Here is a 19,796-nt window from a genome sequence, read left to right as displayed (position 1 = left end):
GTATTACAAATCGAAAATTTTAAATAACTGAATTACAAATTCAGTTTCTGTAAATTTATTGGTAAGTGTGATTAGATTTTTAAGATTTAATTTAAAAAATTTCAGTGAATGTATAAATTATAGAAAATCCCCTATCAAAAAAATTTAATTGCATTATATAGGAATCAAGAAATTTATTCAGAATTTTCTTAAGAGTTTTTAAATAAATTTTTGCTGTATTAGTACTTTAAATTTTTTAATGTATAAATTTGGATTTGTTTTGTATATCATATTTACATAATATGTAAGGATATATACATATAAAATATAATACAAAATTTATCTATCTAAAATATCCGAAACATAAAATATTTAAATATTTTAAAAATTTTAATATTCCTAATAAAATATTGTTGGAAACTAAATTTATAATATGTAAACTAATAAAAGTTTTTAATAACAATATTGATTTTCTTTAATATCGGTAGCTAGAAAAATATTTTATTAAATTTTCAATTTCTTTTTATATAAATATATATATATAGAATACAAATTTAATATATTTGGCTTAAAGTAATATTTATTGTGTATGTCTTACATAAAATTTAAGATGTTTAAATTCCATTCCTTAATATTAAATTAGTTTTTGGACTATGTAGAGTAATAAAGAAAAAAGTAGAAGAATCATTAAAAAAAATTGAGCACAAAATCATTTGCGACCAAGTGAAAATATTCAATTTTTTAGAAATTAAAAGTATGTATGCTTACATAGCTGCAACTACATCATTTACTTGCTTTGAAATTCTCGATAAATTCGTGTACAGTAATAAAATAAATCACTGGTTTCAATATTCAGGCTCACTTTATTTTTTTTTCATAAAATTATATATGATGAGATTTAAGAATAAAAAAAATATAATGGGATTTTTCCAAATAATGTGACTATTCCAAATGTGAATCATAGCTGCAAAAATTTTAAATTTTATAATTAGTGGAGATAAGCATTAAAATTATATGATTAAATAAAAACTACTTACAATTTATTTTATTAATTTTTTATTAAAATTTTCTATATATTTAATTTATCATTATTTTAATAATTCTATTTTTATTACATATGAAATTTTTTTTTTAGGTGTAGTGTTATTTTTCATCATTTTTTTTGTTCCTTGGTTTTATGAATTTTCAATTAATTTCAATATAATTTTTCTTAGTTTTATTTCTGACAATATTCCGTATATAAATCAATTATGAAATGAAATTTAATTTCATTTTTTTTTTTCTTAAATTTTTCGTATGAATTTTGAATATTAATGGCTTTCATTTCATTTGATTTTGGTTTGTAAATGAAACTAAATTAAAACAAATTAATATTTGAATTTTTTTTTTTAATATTGAAAAGGCTTGGAATTGGGACAAAATTTGGAAGTTATAGAAGTTAGAAAATTTCTGATAATAATAAAAATTTTATCTGAGATTCTTGATTAATTGAATCTATCTAGTATTTCAAATTGAATGTTTCACTATATGAATTAGGACTTGGAAAACATTAATTCGAATATTTTATGTTTACTTTATTTCTTGAAATTTAAAAATGATGGGCATTTATAATTATTTTATATAGGTAATAATTTTTTTTTTTTATTATTTTTAGAAGGCTTATCAACACAATGTGTTATAAGTGTGATGTGAATAGGTAATAATTAAAATAGGAATAATGATAACCGTGAAAGTAAAATGATAATTCATTTTCTATTCTGAAGTCTGAACAAAGAAGCTTATAAAATTAAATGCCTAAATAAAATTACAACTGTTGTAAATTTGTAGTGACGAAATTTGTTTCCAAATTTCTTAATTGTTGGTAAATAGTTTAAAATACATGAGTTTGTTATTTGAGTAGGAAATTCTTCACAAAAAAAAAAACATCTTTTTATTTTTAATAGCTTCCAAAATTTTAATGAGTCAGAAAAGAAATGAGTTTTTCACTAAATTCATATAATACGTAAATTAAATTGTAGGGTCCTACTAATTATATGTTATTGTTTCAGAGGATTCTTAGGTTCAATATTCTGTTGGTATTTTTTCTTTATTTCAATAAAATATAGTTCTTGCTTCTTTTAAATAATATTTTTTTTTTTTAATTAATAAACTACACAAGTATTTTTTATTTTTTAAATACAATTATTATTAGTAAGTATTTATTTATTTTCTTTAATTTTTTATTTTATTCTGAAATGTATTTGTATTTTTTTGAAATAAAAATATAAATTTTATTTATAATGTTGTAGATATTTTTTTAATATAAAACCATTTTGATCTGTTTTAGCTAATAGAAAATGAATTTTGGAAGAAATTATTTTTAATATATGAAAATTGCATAAATTTAGGCGAACGTTTTTAATTTTAATAATCATTAAACGTAAAATGTATGAGAATTAATAAGGAGTTTTTATTTTTTTTTGAACAGCGGGTGAATTATGGTAACCTAATGTTTTTTGAGAAATTGGCGAATAGTTAATTGGCGAAATATATAAGGTAATAAAGTTGAAAATTTTAAAAGTACAATTTTATATCTTAAAAGAAATAATATCTTAAAAAGTAAAATTTCATTAACTTTAATTTCAGATTATACGCAAATATTAATGTTTTCACTCTCCCAAAATTTTCTGTTCTTAAAATGGTTTTGTGAAAATATTGTATTTGCATTGTAACTTACATTAATTCTTAAATTCCAAGAAGATTCATGAACATTTTTGTTATTAGATTTATAAGAATTTATGCAGGAGTCCTGGTTCTGCTGTCGTTAACAAGCAGAGCGGAATTGCCGTATTGCACTTCGTAGTTCTATACGAATTTTCTTCTAAATTAAATCTTAGAATTGAACGCGCTGGAGAACCAATACTAGTATGATGAATTCGGAAAACTTTAACATAAAAAAAAATAATGAATTTATAGAATTTTGTTATCATTTTCAAGAAAATTTTTCATTTTAAATTTCAAAATTTTTAAACAATTTTAAATTATTTTTAATATACTCTTACATTTCAGAATAAGAAATAGTTTATTCATTTAATTAAATAGTAATTATATTTTTTTACATAGTATTATAGGAGTCAATTGCTTATATTTATCTTAAAATTAATTTAATAATTATAGTATGTAATTTTAACTTTTATATTTTTTAATATTTTTATATTTTATTTTTATAATTTTTTTTTTCGTTTTTTATTATTTTATTTCTTTTTGTTTTGTAATAATTAATTTTTATAGTTGTTTTTAATAACTATATTTATTTTAAACTTAATTTTAAATCACATACTACACTGAATATCACGATTGTCTATAATTTTTTTTTTTCTTCTTTTAATTTCTATTTTTCTTTTTTACAATATTTATTTTTATTTATTTGTTCATTTAGAGATATATTTAAAATAATTAAATATATCTATATTAATTTTTCAATTTTAATATTTAATAATATTTACATAAGTATTTTTTAGTTTATAATAGTTTATTTTACAATTTTTTGTTTTAATTTTCTTGTTTTTAAGTTTTTATTTTTGTAATAGTGACTTTTTTTTTTTAATGGAATTTTATTGTGTATTCACAACTTATTATATAATTTTGCTTCTAAAGAAAAAATTCTTACTTTAATAAAATACTAATATAAATTTGTGTATTTATAAATATGTTTAAATATTTATTGAAATGCTCAATTTTGTGTAAATATTAATATAATAATATATACATGGTGTCTCAATTCTAATATTAATCTTATTACTCATATGTACTGTAAGAACAAGCGTTTTAGGCAATCTGTAGCTTGATTAACTTATAGACCCTTTTGGGTAGATTAAATTTTTAGGTATGAAGTTCAAGTTCAAAGCTCAATAAATTTTCAGATACTAAAATCTAAAATTGCATTTATTGGAATCGATTTCATTTATGAACCATTTGATTCTTGTTTATTTAATAAGATTGGTTCATAAGCATTTTGGTTACTATTTTAAAAATTCAAGAATTGGGAGAATGAACTTTTTGGGAATCATAAGTTTGCAACACAATATTGTATTCAGTATTTTAAAAATTATAGCAAACATAAGTTTGGCTTTGTATTTAAAAAAAATCTATCAACGTGTTGTGAACTAATAAGATTAATGAACGTGTGTATAAAAATATTAGATTATAGTTCATGTTATACATAAGGAGAATCGTGAAAAAATTAGGACTGACTAAACAAAATTTTAAAATATTGCAATATTTTTCAATTATTTGAGTTTGAAAGTTATGTAATTAAAACTCATTATGAGTTTTAAATTTATTTTTACAAAATATGCCAAGATAAAATTTAATCTGGATCAGCTTTTGTATTCCGAAAACAATATATTCCTAAAAAAATTTTTTTTGTCTTATATACGCATTTTTTTAAAGGATCTTACATTTTTTTTCAAATCAATCTTCTACAGATTTTTATAATAATTCCTCAAAAACTATAACAAAAATTTTATAGCATAATATAAAGAGATGAGGTATTATAAAATAGGAAATCTCGTTTTATTATAAAATATTTTAGTTTTATAAAAAACAAATTACAGCTACGACAGTAAAATAATTCAAAAATTTTTTTATGTAATTCGGAGGATTACATAATGTAGATACTGTTAAGAAACAATGAGATAATTATACCTATATAAAAAATTTTAAAATTTTCTTATTTTATAAAATAGAAATAGAAAGTGTATTTTGCTATGCTTATTTAAAAAATCATAGACTTTTAAATAGATCATGCTAAAATTTTTTAATAGACAATACCAATTGGAAAAAATTTTAGACATGATTTTGGTTATAGTACAATCTAGCGTGAATTTCTGACGATATTTCATAATATTTCCGAAGAATATTTGTTGTTCCTAGCTCCCTTATCATATTATGATAATGCAACTACTAATATTTTTATATTTCTTTTGAAAACAATTTTAAATTATAATTTAAATTAATATCTCATTGTTACTTTGAGTATTTAAAATTAAATTGTTAGAACTCTTAATTTTTTTTTCAGTGCATTTTCATTAAAAAATTTAATTTATTTTAAAAATTTTTAGTAAGAAATAATTAATTAAATTAAATATAGTATAAATATTTAAAATTATTTGTAATTAGATATAAATAAGTTAAGAATTTAAATATTGATTTAAAATTTAATTCTGATGTGCCTTTTTCTTATGAAAATATTAAAATTTTCTTTGTTCTTTTATGAAATTGTATAACATTGTAAATATATTAAAAAACAAAATAATAAGAAATTCATAAAATAATTATTGAAATTTATTAAATGTAATAAATTCTCAATAATTTAATAATAAGAATATTTCCAATATATTTTTTTTCTCTTAAATTATAGCTATACTTTAAAACTTTAATATTTATGAGGATATAAAAAAAATTTTTAAATTTATAAGATTTAATTTAATTGATGATGAGGAAGAAATTTTGAAAGGATAAATTGCATAATTTGTACAGAAGATATTTGATTAGAATAATTATTATATTTATATTTTTGTTATACATACTTGTATATAATAGTTATTTTTAATCATTAAATTGTTTCTCTTAATATATAATTCTAATAATTAATTTATGTACATTTTATTGGTATAAAATTATTATTTTAATTTATTTTACTTTAATAAATATTATTTTTGAATTTCTAAAAAAGTATAAAAATTAGAAAAACAAAAAAAACAAAATCCTGACGTGCAAAAAAATTTTCAAGTTTATTTTTTTTTTGTTTTATTTTGTTATACTAATTAAATACTACTTGCATTTTAATTGATAATAGTTTGTTTGTTTTTATTGATTTAAAAATAAAATGAATTTAATTAATTAGTTATTATTTATTATATTATAAAATAATATGTTTTTAATAACCTTTGAAATATTTTGGTTATAGAATTTACTGTTGTTTGTTTTTTATGTAATTTTTTTCATTTTTTTTTTTTGGTTTTTTTTTTTTATCTTATACATATAAATCTATAATCTATTTTGTATATAATTGTGACAGTGTTCGTTTCTTTAAGTGCATTTTCTTAATTTACTATATTTATATATTATATGAGTTTTTTTTTTGTAATTATATACTTATAATGTTCTTGTGAATTTGTTTTACTTATATAACAGTAGTATACTTAATATGTATACAATTTATTAAATAAATAGATAATTTCAAAAATTCATATATCAATATTGTTATTATAGTTTTAATTTTTGTGGTTGTATAAAGAATTAATGCCTAAGTTGAAATAATATAAATTCTGAGGAAATTAAAATTAAGGTTTTGAACTAATTTTAAAGAAAAGAATTTGTAGGTATGAATTTCATACATTTATATGAAAGATTTAGAAATAATTGATCTACAATAATTAAATTTTACTAAGATATCAAAAAAAATTACTAAAATTGGCTTAACATATTTGGTTTGTAATTCCTTATTTTTATTGTAATATAATTTTTTGGGCTTATAAACTCAACATGTGTTTTTAAAACCTTAAAAAATCATTTATATTATCTTAATTATACATATAACTTGAATTGATGTGACATTATTAAATAATTTCTAAATTTTCTGAAATAATTAATTTCGAAATTTGAGATTCTATACTGAAAATCGCTACGTTTTTGAATACTAGCCTATAATTTTGAGTCATGCTTATACAATAAGGGTGAATATTTTTAATTTTAAAAGAATTCATGACTTCGAAAACAAGTAAAATTCATTAATAAAATTTTTCGGTATCTAGTTTAAATTATGAAAAATTTGAATTTGTAATAAATAAACTATAAAATTACAAAAATTGAACTTAGGTCATTTTACCATACGTAACCACATTTTAATAAATCATCTTATATAATTGATTTTTATATTATATCTACTTAGTTTTTAATGCAAAATTATTTTAATTCTTTAAAGAATATTTAATTATTGCCTCATTTTTAAATTTATTATAATATTACAATACATAACATTTTTATATATGTAGTAATAATGACGATGCTATTTATTTTTTTTTTTCTCTCATCTTAAATAATTTATATAAGTGCAATTTAATTATTTTAATTTAATTAACTTACTAAGCTTATACTAAATAATATTTATTATTATACTTATATATTATTTTAAATTTACAATTTTTAATTTCTATATTCATATTTATTTATATTTATTATATTAGTTTAAATATTTTATATATATATATGTAGTCTCTAACATTACTACTTAAAATTAATTGAAAATTATTTTCATATCAAAGTTATTTACAATAAAATAAGAGAATAGTTATAATGAAAATAATAATTAAATATTATTATAATATCAGTCAGTAGTATAAATAAAATTAATATAATATTTGTTTCAGCTTTACGACTTGAACTACTTAATGCACTAGCATGACACATTAAATCTTCTGGGAATATTTCTAATATAGGTTGACGTTTACCAGTTATTGGATCAACGCAAAAATTTGCACGTGCTCTCTGAAAAATACAAAAAAAAAAAATTAATTATTTGAAAAATTTTATAATTATTGAAATATTATATATTAAAATTAAAATTAGAAAAGAACCAATTAAAATATACCTAATTCAAAGTTTGTCAATAAGGAAAATTTTAGCTAGGAAGCTTTTTGTGGTAAATATAGAGTACATTTTTAAATAGATTGTATATAGAAGCAGTACATAAAAAATGTTAGGAGCCAAACTCTAAAGTAAAATGGCCCAAATTTTTAAAAAAGAAATTAATTTGTAAGATCCGTAAAAATTGAATCAGAAAATAATCTTCCGGCTTTAATGAAGATTAAATACTAAAAAAACTTATAAATATAATATTATAATTATAAAATGGAAATTATTTTAAAATTGTAATGTTGCTATAATTGGGCATGTTATGCGCCAATGAATTAATCCTCAGAAAAGATATTCCAAATAAATTGCATACTTTTAGGTGCACAGAAGCTATATACATAATTATTGCATTTCATATTTTTTTACTCAAGATATGTTGAATTTTGAGTGAATTTAATTATATAAGTTCAAATGTACAACTGAATTACTAGAACGTATTGTTGTTGGATATTATTAATATTAATTCATGCTACAAATAATCAGAACGAGAGCACAATATTCTTTCTTAAATTTGATAAAAATAAAAAAAAAAGATATCATAAGATTTAATATTAAACTTACTTGAACCATTTGTTTTAATTCAATACTACCAATTACTTTTATTTGAGCTGATTCACGTAACCATCTTCTTAACCAATGTCCAAACCATACTAAACCACATTCACATTCTAATGGATTATTAGCTGTATCAATTCCACCAATAATATTACGTGTACCAACACTATCCCAATAACTAATATTTGGATAAAAACTATCTGCTGCTAATGCTGTTATTTTATTATCCGATATATCAATTGTTAAATGTGATATTGATTTTAATGGATAAAATATACTCGGTGGTAAATCAGATATTTCTGTATTACGTAAACGTAATTTTAAATTATGTATACGTGATAATCCTTCAAATGCTTGACTATGTATTGTATTAACATTTTTACCATTTATTTCAATTAAATTTAATTTTGTATTATTTATTAATTTTGAAAATAATTCTTTATCAATATCATTATCATTAATATTAACATATAATTCTTGTAAACTTAATAATTTTGATATAATATCACCAAAATATTGTGATGATGTTATTGATAATTTTTTAATAATTTTTAATTTTGAAAATATTTGTGGATTTGTTATTTTAATATCCATCATATATAATTCATCAATATTACGTAATAATTGCATATCAAATATTGTAATACGACGTAAAGGATTATTTGATATATCTAAAATTTTTATTGAATTAATTGGTAATTGTTCAACAATATTACTCATATTTATAACATTATTATATGATACATTTATTTTTCTTAAATTATATAATTCATTTAATTTTAATAATTCTTGTAAATGATTATTACTAATATCTAAATTTGTTAAATATGGTAATTCTAATTCGGGTAATTCAAATAAATTAACACCTTGTAAATTTAAATATTTAATACGTGGTGTATGTAAAAAAACTTGTTTTAAATTACTTGTTACTAATGGATTATAACTTAAATCTAAATTTGTTAAATTATTAAGGAACATAAATGTATTATCTGGAAGTACTGTAATTTTATTGCGCGATAAATTTAAATCAAAAAGGAACTGTGAATTAATAAACATATTTGAATCTAAATATTCTAAATTATTTTCCATAAATTGTATACTACGTAATGTAAAACCAATATCAGAGAATGCTGGTACTGGCCATACAGATAATTGATTATAACTAATATCTAAATATTCTAAACGTGTATTCATAAATACTTCACGTGGTAATGCACGTAATCTATTATTATTTAAATTTAATATACGTAATTTTTTTAAATTTGAAAATTGTTCAGCTTGTAATTGTTCAATATTATTTAAACTTAAATCTAATATTTGTAAACTATTTAAACCTTGAAAACTACGTCTTCTTATTGATGTTATATTATTATTTGATAAATTTAATATTTCTAAATATTTTAAATCACCGAATGCATGATTACCCAATAATTTAATATTATTTGATTTTAAATTAATTATTTTAATATAATTACCTAAATTTGAAAAACAATTTGTATTTGTTATTAAATTATAACTAATATCTAATTCATTAATATATAAATATGATATTAATATATCATTAAAATCAATTATTTCATTATGACTTAAATTTAATTTTAATAAATTTGTTGAATTTGTAACATAATAAAAATAATTTAATGAGAATTTTGTTAATAAATTATATGTTAAATCTAATTCAGTTAATGATGGTAAAAATGCAAATGCTGATTCTGATATATTATATAATTTATTATGTGATAAATCAATATATTTTAAATATGGTAAATTAAAAAAACTATGACGTTCAATAATATTAATTTTATTTGATTGTAAATTTAATATTTGTAATTTTTCAAGATTATCAAATGTTTTCGATGTTAAATTTTCAATTAAATTATATGACATATCAATTTCAATTAAATGTTTATGTATATCACCATTAAATAAACCATTTAATATTTGACATATTTGATTAAAACTTAAATTAATATATGTTAATTCATGCATTGTTGATAATGATTCATTTTTTATTAATTTTAAATTATTATTATCTAAACCTAACCACATTAATTCAGTTAATGGTGATAATGCTTCCATAGGAAATTCATCACGATACATTGCAAATGATAATTCAAGAATTTTTAATGTTTTTGATACATTCTCAAAAACATATGGATTTGTATATACAATATCATTAAAACTTAAACTAATTTCTTTAATTGAATCTAAACCAGCAAATGAATTATATTGTAATGATGTTATTTTATTATTACGTAATAATATTGTTTGTAAATGGCTACCCCAATTTAAAAATGCTAATTCTGGTATATCAGCAATCATATTATAACCAATATTTAAATATGATAATTCTGTATAATTTTTTAATATATCAATTGGTATTGTTGTAAAATTATTACCACTTATACTTAATACACGTAAATTATATGGTATTTCCGGTAAATTTGATAAATGTGCTATTTGATTTGCTGTTAAATATAAATATTTTAATTTATTTAATTTTTTTATAGCACCCGGTACACTCTGTAAACGATTTCTTTCTAAATCTAAATATTCTAATGTATTTAATATACCATCGAATGCATCAATATGTATACGTTCAATTTCATTAAATGCTAATACTAAATGTATTATACCAATACCAGTAAATGTTGAACTTGGTAATGATTTTATATAATTTTTTTCTAAATTTAATGCTTTTATTCGAACATCAGTTTGAGAATTTTGAAACCAATCTGTTCGTAATTCATCAATTAAATTCATACCTAAATCTAATTTTTCTAAATGTATTCGTATTAATTGTGAATTTTTATTAATATTAATAAAACTATTTAAATTATTATTAAATAACATTCGAATAAGATTATCACGTAATGATATTATTCGAAGATCATGTAAATGACCAAATAAATGATGTGGAAATATTGTTAATAAATTTTTTGTTAAATCAATTGTTAATAAAGAACGTGGTAAATATGTTTCTGATATATGATATATACGATTATTACTTAAATCTAACCATATTAATTTACGTAATTTTGAAAATGGTCTTATTATTTGATTTGTATTAATTAATGATGATGATGTTAATATTGGTGATGGTCCAACACCTGATATTAAATTATTATTATTATTATTATTATTGTTCGCTGATAATAACGCTGACGATGATGCTAATGATGATGATGATGATCCTGATAGTAAAGATTCACCATTTAATAATGCTGTTGATGATGATAATAAAGAAGATATAGATGATAATTGTCTTAATGTACTTAAAGATGAAAATGTTATATTATTACGTTTTAATAAATCATCATGATTATTATATGATGTTGTACTGAGCTCATATATTTGATTCCCAGATAAATGTATGCTACGTAAACTGTCACATAGACTACCCCAATTACCATCTAGTGTTGTAATATAATTTCTGAAAGAATAAAGAATAAAAATTTAGATTAAATATGCCAAGTTGCATTTTATAAATTTAATTTGTATAAAATTTTTTAAAGGAAAGACTCTTAATTAAACAACCATAATTAATAGCATATAAGAGAACAGAAAAATTTTAAAGCTACTCACCTTTGAGCTACAAGCCTCGTTAGGACATGTAAATTATTTAAAGCTTGTAATTGTATATGTTGTAATTGATTCCCTGTAAGATCCAAGGTTAGTAGTGTATGTGTCATAGTACTGCAAAATATGAAAATGTGTTTTTAATTAATTTTGAAATTTTAATTAGAATTATAAATAAATTTACCTAAAACTTCTTTCTGCTATATCTTGTAATTTATTTTCAATTAATTTTAATGTTTCAAGTCTTAAACCTTGAAATGTTTCTTCATCAACACTTTGTAAATGTGATCTTGTTATTTCAATAAATCTAATTGAACTTTGTAAAAATTCTGTATTTAAGTATAAAAATAGAAAATTTATAATTATATGTAATATTCTAAATTTAACATACAAAATTAATATTTATGTTGAATATTAAAATAAAAGCTAAATAAATAAATTAATTTTCTTATAAAATTAATATAAGGAAATTTATTTAAAAATTTCCTAGTACAGCTCATCAGTACTTCTTAGTATAATTATCATTTATTATTAGAAAGTCTTCTGAAGGAAAGTTAATTATGTTTTAAATTTATACGATCAATTAATTTATATAATAACATAGTTTTTATTTTATATACACAAAATACAGAAGGTGTCCGAGTTTCGATGGTATTTTCGAAGCAAAGTTAAAGAATGGATCCAAATGTATAATAGACAAAGACAATACAGGCAAATGTCTTATTTTCGCAATTAGGTTAGGTTAGGTTAGATTGCCGCGGCACCCCCAAGGGTACACATAGGCCAACTAGGCGCGCTTTGATACCACCGGATCCCTCCTTTTCCGCTACTAATTCGGATTCCGATCCTCATTCATTTTGGATAACAAAAAAATCTCTTCCCAGTGCGTGTCACTGAAATTTTTTATTTGTAATTTTGTTTCGAAAGTCCATTCAAGTTTCGGACACTCTTTATGAATTTTATTCACCCTACATAAACTATTTATTTAATACATTATAATACATAATATATATAAATAATACATACCAGGAAATTTATATAATGTAACTGAATTACAATTAATTTCAACTAATGTTGTTGTGTCATTTGGTAAACTGGCACATTGGCACATTGAATTTAATTCACATGGAAATAATATATCTTGAACATTTGGATGAAATGGAACAATTTTATTTGTTGCACTACTACTATTTGGATAACTAGTATTATGATTATTATTATTACTACCATTGCCACCACCACCTCCGCCACCATTATTAGTAGGACTATCATTATTACTACCAGTATTTGTATTACTATTACCATTTACATTACTATTACCACCACCACCACCAGGACCACCTCCACCACCACCACCACCACCTGTATTCCCATTTCGTCCTGAATCACTTGCAAAACGTGCATCAAATTTCCAACATTCTACTGTTGTTTTAATACAGTACATCATTGATATTGATATTATAATTAAATTTGGTCGATTATTTTCTATTCTATAATTTTTTTCGTTTTAGATTATAATAAAAAGGGAAAAGAAAGAAATAAATGGAAAAATTAGATATAATATGTGTATATGTATAATATATAGTATATAAATTAATAAAATAATTAATTGATTAATTTTTCAACAATTACACTCTATATTTATCTCATATATATGATATATATATATAAATAATATAATTAAATACATACAATACAAAAGATGTTTAATTAAATATAAAAATAATGAAATCTCACTTTAACAAAATGCTATACATATATATTTTTTAGTTATATTGCTGTTTTCCCTATATTTACGGCACGTGTATAATAAGGAATATCAAAAGCTATTTAATAAAGAATACTACAAAAATCGTAAAGTAGAAAGTTTTATTACTGAATATAAGATTCATTCATGTCTTTTATATAATGTAATAAAGCATGTTTAACTTAAATCTTGAAGAATATTAGTATACGGATTACACAGTTTGCTTGGAGGCGGTTAACATGTGTGTATTGAAAAATTTATTTCCAAAATATCTAAATCTAATTTTTTTTTAGATTTCTGGGTCTTTATTACATTTAAAGAGCATGTTAGTTTAACATATGTATACGAACGTATAAGTAATTATAATAATAAAACTCCGAAATATTTAAATTTTTGTAATATTTTTGTACACTGTAAAAAATTTTTATTGAATTTTGATAAAATTAGGTATAGAGTAGAAAATAAATTTATTCTTTGTAATTTGAGTAATTTTACATTATGTTTTTTATAAAACTATTGTACTTGAATATTACTTATTTGCTGTAATACTTATGTAATCAAATTTGGCGAATTTGGGGAAATCGAATTTTAGACTTAATGGAGATTTTTCTTCTTATATGCATAGCATTATTTTACAATTTCTAGTAAAGGATAATTTTCAAGCTAAAGAAATGGAGTTTTTGCATAAAAACGAAACGTTTTAAATTCTTATTTTTGTATAAATATTCCTGCTTATTTCTGTATAAATAACTTAGAAATTATATTTTTTGGCACTATTACAGCAAATGGCCGATATGTGAACATTATACTTTAAAAATTTGATTTCTTATTAGAAAACTCATTAAAATCATTTAATATTCAGAAGAAAATATAATTGGGAGAATTTAAAAGGATATCAAAGAGAGTAATTTGAGAGAATAAAGGAAGCCACGGTATCTATTGTTAAATTTATTTATTAATTCGTGTCCTAAAATATTAAAATAATATTGCCTTCATATTGTTAAGCTAGGTATTTGGTGGTAAAATCAATAATTTAATAGGATATGAATGTTAAACAGTTTTCAAGATGAAATTTATTAGTTTTGACATAACATTATGTCATTACATATATTATATGACGTAATAATTTTTAGATCATGCAGTGACATTTTTATACTTTAATGGACACATGTATTAAAGTAAATATTCCTTATTTTCGTCAGTTTGTTTTTTGGAAAGAAGATCGCAAAATAACAAGTTGAATTCAATATTTAAAAGGAATATTGAAAGAAGGTTAAATTGTAATATTAAAATTATTTTTTACAGTGTATATTTTTTAGTTATTTTTAGAAATTATTTGATAAATTTATTTATGTACGTCCTGTATATATTGTATATTATTCTGTATATGACCTTAAACTTATGTTCGAAATAATTGTTACGGTTTCTGTAATTTGTAGGTGTGTGAGCATGAATATAACAATATGTGTATATGTATGTAATTTTTATTCGTTATAATTACAAGAATATATCATCAAATTTTTATATTTTTCAATACAATTTTGTGTAATACAGGCATATGTATACATATATACATATGGGTTAAATAAGAGATATATAATAATGTATATACGTACATCATTCTAGAATATAATTGAATATTAATTTAAGGATGGTCGATATTTATAATGAAAAGAAAATGGTAAACTAGAAAATAATGGTAATAAAAAAAAAAAGTAATAACAACAAAATACTTGTAGAAAGAAGCAAAATAAAAAAAAATTAATTTTTATTTCTCTTTTTTTTTTTTTGTTATATTGAGGATATGTAATGTTAATATTTATAACAGTTATTGAATGTGTAATTGTATAAAATTAAATAATTGAGTATGGTAATTTTGAATTACATAAATGAATATTATTTTGAAGAGTATAACACAAAGTATATATGGTAACACTATATATATATATATATATATATATGTATATGTGAATATTGTTAAATGAACGAAGTAATTACAATTTATTATTACTATTATTATCATTATTATTGGTATGATCAATAAGGATTATGAATAAAATAAAATTTTTTTCGAATTGAGTTTTGTGTATTTTCATGTATAAAACATATCCTTTACTTATGCATATAACTAGTGTATACAAAGAATGAGCAATGAGTTGACAACTTTTTAAAAATATACAGAAGAATTTCTTACAATATTCAATTACATATAGATAATAAAAATTATATACTATGTATTTAATTCGTTAAAGTTTAAGGACAATCAAACAATACTATACTTGTACATTTAATATTAAATATTTTAAGGTTTTTGTCACATTTACGAGTACATTATATATACTGTAAATATAGGCAGATTTATTGGGAAATTTCTTGGAAAATTTTTTCATATAATATATTTTTACTTTTAAAACTTAAATTTTGTACATAGTTTATGTACCCGTATAGAAGAGTGTTATAAATTTGGGAGTCCGATTTGATGTCGCTGTTTTTGTAGAATTGTGAGTCAATTAACATATGTCTGTTCGTCTGCTCCAGCGATAACTCATAAGAGTTGACCATAATCGTACAAAATATTAGTTGTTTTTCACGTAATTTAAGCCCTTCAATTTAAATTGACTACTAAATCTCGGAGTATTGAAATTTTGTTGAATATAAAGGGTTAGTATTTCAATAAAATTTGATATTCAAAATAGTTTCTCTAAATTTCCAAATATAATTTACTTATATTTTAGAAACTCAACTTTCACATAAATTAGCCTGATAATATGGTCATTCTAAAAGAATTGAGTTTTGTCTAAGTTTTCATTAAGACTATTAAATTTGGAAACTATTAAATCTGCAGTATTGAAATTTCTCATAAACGGGTGCTGTAACAGTTCCACCACTTCAAAAGAAAATTAATACTGGCTCCTTTTGTCAAATATCACATAGCTCTTGGGAAAACTCCTCATCACAGAGTTGAGATGGTCAACTTTTTTTCTTTTTTAATTTGGAATACAATTATCTAGTTTTAATTGAAGAGGTCAATATAAATGCTATTTCATATAGTTAATTTTGAGAAGCAAAACAAGTATATGTTGTCATTGAAATAGACCTTGAACTTTATTTTTAACATGACAATATTTTTTTTTTATTTTTTAATTTTGTATAATATTTATTATGACTAATTATAATGGGTAGTGATAATAATCTATAATTATAATAGTTAAAAAATTTTTGTTTTCAATTCATTGTTTAAATTGTTAAAGTATTTTACATTATGTGTATACATAAATGGTATGCAATTATACAAATTGTGTATTTCGACATTTCATCGTGACTTTAAAATTTATATTTCAAATTTTAATTCTATACAACTTGCAGTAATTGCAAGAATTTATTCCTAATAGAATTTTAAAGTATAGAGGCATTTATCATTTGGGATCTTTGAAATGAAAACGTTTGTAACTTAATGATTGTTAACACTTATTTTTCTATACATATATGTACGATAAAATAAAAATATAAAGCCATCTACTGGAGTAAGTGTTTGTTATTTTTACTTTATGTATTGAAATTTTGGTGGAAATTTGCCTAAATTCAAAAAATTCCATTTTTCAGTGTATGAGATTTGGAATATCTTTAAAGACTATCTGAAGTATTAAAATAACACTTTCTCAATTTTGCATTTTCTATGAGGGCCCCACCAGATTTTGGCACAATGCAGTCCTAATAAAAATATTATCTAAAATTCTTCAGAAATCATAACATCATACTTATCGATTTTTTATGGAAACAAGGCGCGCAACATACACTTTAATTCTAAGATGACCGAAATATTTTCCGAAAAAATTAAAATAGCAGCATGTTCAATGAAATATTTTTGTTAAATTCAATTCAAATGTTTTAAAATATTCTTCATATATATAGCAATACTATATAGAATTTTTTTAAAATGATAGGCCATATACAGACACACTTTTTTTTTTGAGTTTTAAACTTTAAAATTATCGGAGGTATACTTGGAAATTTTATTTCTTTTTTTTTCCCACTCAATATTACATTGAATCATCGAATTAATAATTGTGTAATTTATTCAAATGAAATTAAATTTTTATATGAAAAAATTGATTGATAAAAATTTAGACCATATAATTAACAGTATATACAATATAGGTTAATTAAATTAAATTAAAAAAAAATATTATGTAAAATTGCACAAAATTTAAAATACATTCAAATAGAAGAAAACCATAATGTTTCATTTAATTTTATTTAACAAATAATTTTTATTAAAATTTAAATACATACATATATAAATACCGTGACTTCAATAATGCGCTTACGACGTAAATTTAACAAAGTATTAAATTCTAAAAAGTTTGGTAAAAGCTCTTGACATTGTACACTTTTTCTAAATGCGTTTTATACATAGTGGAAACGTAAAATAAAAGTAAATCGGGCATCGAAAAAATCGAGCACGCTTTTCTTATACCTTGTTGCCAGAAACAACCGATAAAATAAACTAGCATATATTTTCAGCAATAAAGTTTTAGTTATCAAGTTTTTTTCTTAAAATGCAGCATAAAAATGCTAAATTTTTAATGATGTGGTAACGTTTTATAAAAATAAACATTTGTACAGAACTTTAAATTGAAATTTTCAAATAAATGTCAAAATTGTATTGATATGGTAAAAATTGTGTTCCAAAATGTACGAAAACCTTTAGTAGTTTTCTTTTACAATGTAAAGATATTGAAAGCTCTGAAGCAGTTCTACAACCGTATTAATATCGTACTTAAATCTTTTTTAAAGCATTATTGAAGTCACGCATATTGTGTATGTGCTTTCATCTATGTACGAGTATTACAAATTTCCATGAAAATTTACAAATATATTGAATGAATTTTAAAACCTCTTAACATGGTATGAAATCCTTTTTTCCCCAATATATTAAAACCTTTAATTATTTTTCAAAATTTCATTATTTTTCATTAGAGTTGTGAAATATTTAACATAAAAATTTTTATTGAAAATAAATGAAATTTTTATGAAACTATTTTAGGTTTAGTTAAAATTTTGAAAGCTAAACCACATTTTATTTAAAATTCATCAATTATTTTCGTATATTTGGTATGATGTGTGTATGTATATTTTTTTTAATTTAGAATTTAGAATAAATAGTAGAATGAATTTTAGAATTTTAGAAATCATTATTTGGTCTATATTTATCACACTATTTTATATTAAGTATATAGTGAGCCTATTATTATCTATATTAAAATAGACTGCAGTATTTTTTTTTTGATATTTTAAGTTACAAAATAATTAAATTTTGGTGATTGCAGTATATTTAAAAGGATTATATAGTATAGTATAATATTTACAAAATTTATTCATGTCACATATGAAAAGTAAATGTTTTTTTTTTTTTTTTGTATAATATTGAGTTAATTCAAATTATATGTGGTTTTCAATTATTGTACACAGGTGATTTTATATACTACGACCATATATTTATAATTTCAGTATTTGACGACTAAATTTTGGTTTCATAATGGGAAATTAATGGAAGATTGTTAGTATATTTTACGCTTTATTTTTTAAAGAATACAAAATCATTTATAAAAGTTTTCAATAGTTATAGTTATAATAAATATGTAGTCTTGTTAGATTTATTGTAATTATAAATTGTTTTATACCCTGTCAGTGGCTATTTACTAAGAGAACTTTGTTCTTTGGGTCGTCATAACCTATAGATGTAAGCAAAAATTTTCGTTTTATAATTTTTGGAAATGAAAATGAAAATTGCCGTACAAAAAATTTTTTTTGTAAAATAGAAGATTGTAAAGTGTAAGAATGAAAGTTTTTCTTTGATATATAACCCTTATATCAGTTAAAAAGCTTATTCAGTTTTCATAATTAATATTCTATTAGATCTCTTATTTATTAATGGATTTATAAAATTGTAGTGCGACTCCTGAAAGGTAGGCAATATTTTATCAATTTGCTCGAAAATTATTAATTTGCTCAAAATTTTATTTTGCTCTCTTTGAGTAAAATTAAATTTGTTTTTGCATCTGAATTTCACACTGGAAGACCGTACACAAGAATAGCCTCAAATTTGTACTTCTTTTATTATTAATATTTTATTTCCATTATTCAACAGAGATTTCCTATTAATAATTGGGTAATTAAAAGAAATTTTATATCAACGTGAATTCCCATATACTCGTAGGTGGTATAATCCCCTTCCTTGATACAAAAGTCATTGTAT

The 19,796-nt window shown here is 20.8% G+C and overlaps 1 protein-coding gene across 1 annotated transcript in view; it reads right to left on the bottom strand.

Moving 5' to 3' along the window:
- Positions 1-7,262: 7,262 nt before the first annotated feature.
- The window catches only part of LOC129609415 (chaoptin), an 81,168-nt gene continuing 68,634 nt past the window's right edge, over positions 7,263-19,796 (bottom strand). Inside the window, exons 2-7 of the mRNA XM_055521317.1 lie at positions 12,817-13,280; positions 11,975-12,119; positions 11,797-11,907; positions 11,553-11,644; positions 8,218-11,435; positions 7,263-7,509 (exon numbers count right to left, since the gene is read on the bottom strand). Coding sequence (XP_055377292.1) covers positions 7,291-7,509; positions 8,218-11,435; positions 11,553-11,644; positions 11,797-11,907; positions 11,975-12,119; positions 12,817-13,280 — 4,249 coding nt within the window. The 3' untranslated portion in view covers positions 7,263-7,290. The remainder of the gene's footprint in view (positions 7,510-8,217; positions 11,436-11,552; positions 11,645-11,796; positions 11,908-11,974; positions 12,120-12,816; positions 13,281-19,796) is intronic.

Source organism: Condylostylus longicornis, unplaced genomic scaffold (genome assembly GCF_029603195.1).
Source record: "Condylostylus longicornis isolate FDR11 unplaced genomic scaffold, ASM2960319v2 ptg000039l, whole genome shotgun sequence".
NCBI lineage: Eukaryota > Metazoa > Arthropoda > Insecta > Diptera > Dolichopodidae > Condylostylus > Condylostylus longicornis.
This window is presented reverse-complemented; position numbering and strand designations above follow the sequence as displayed.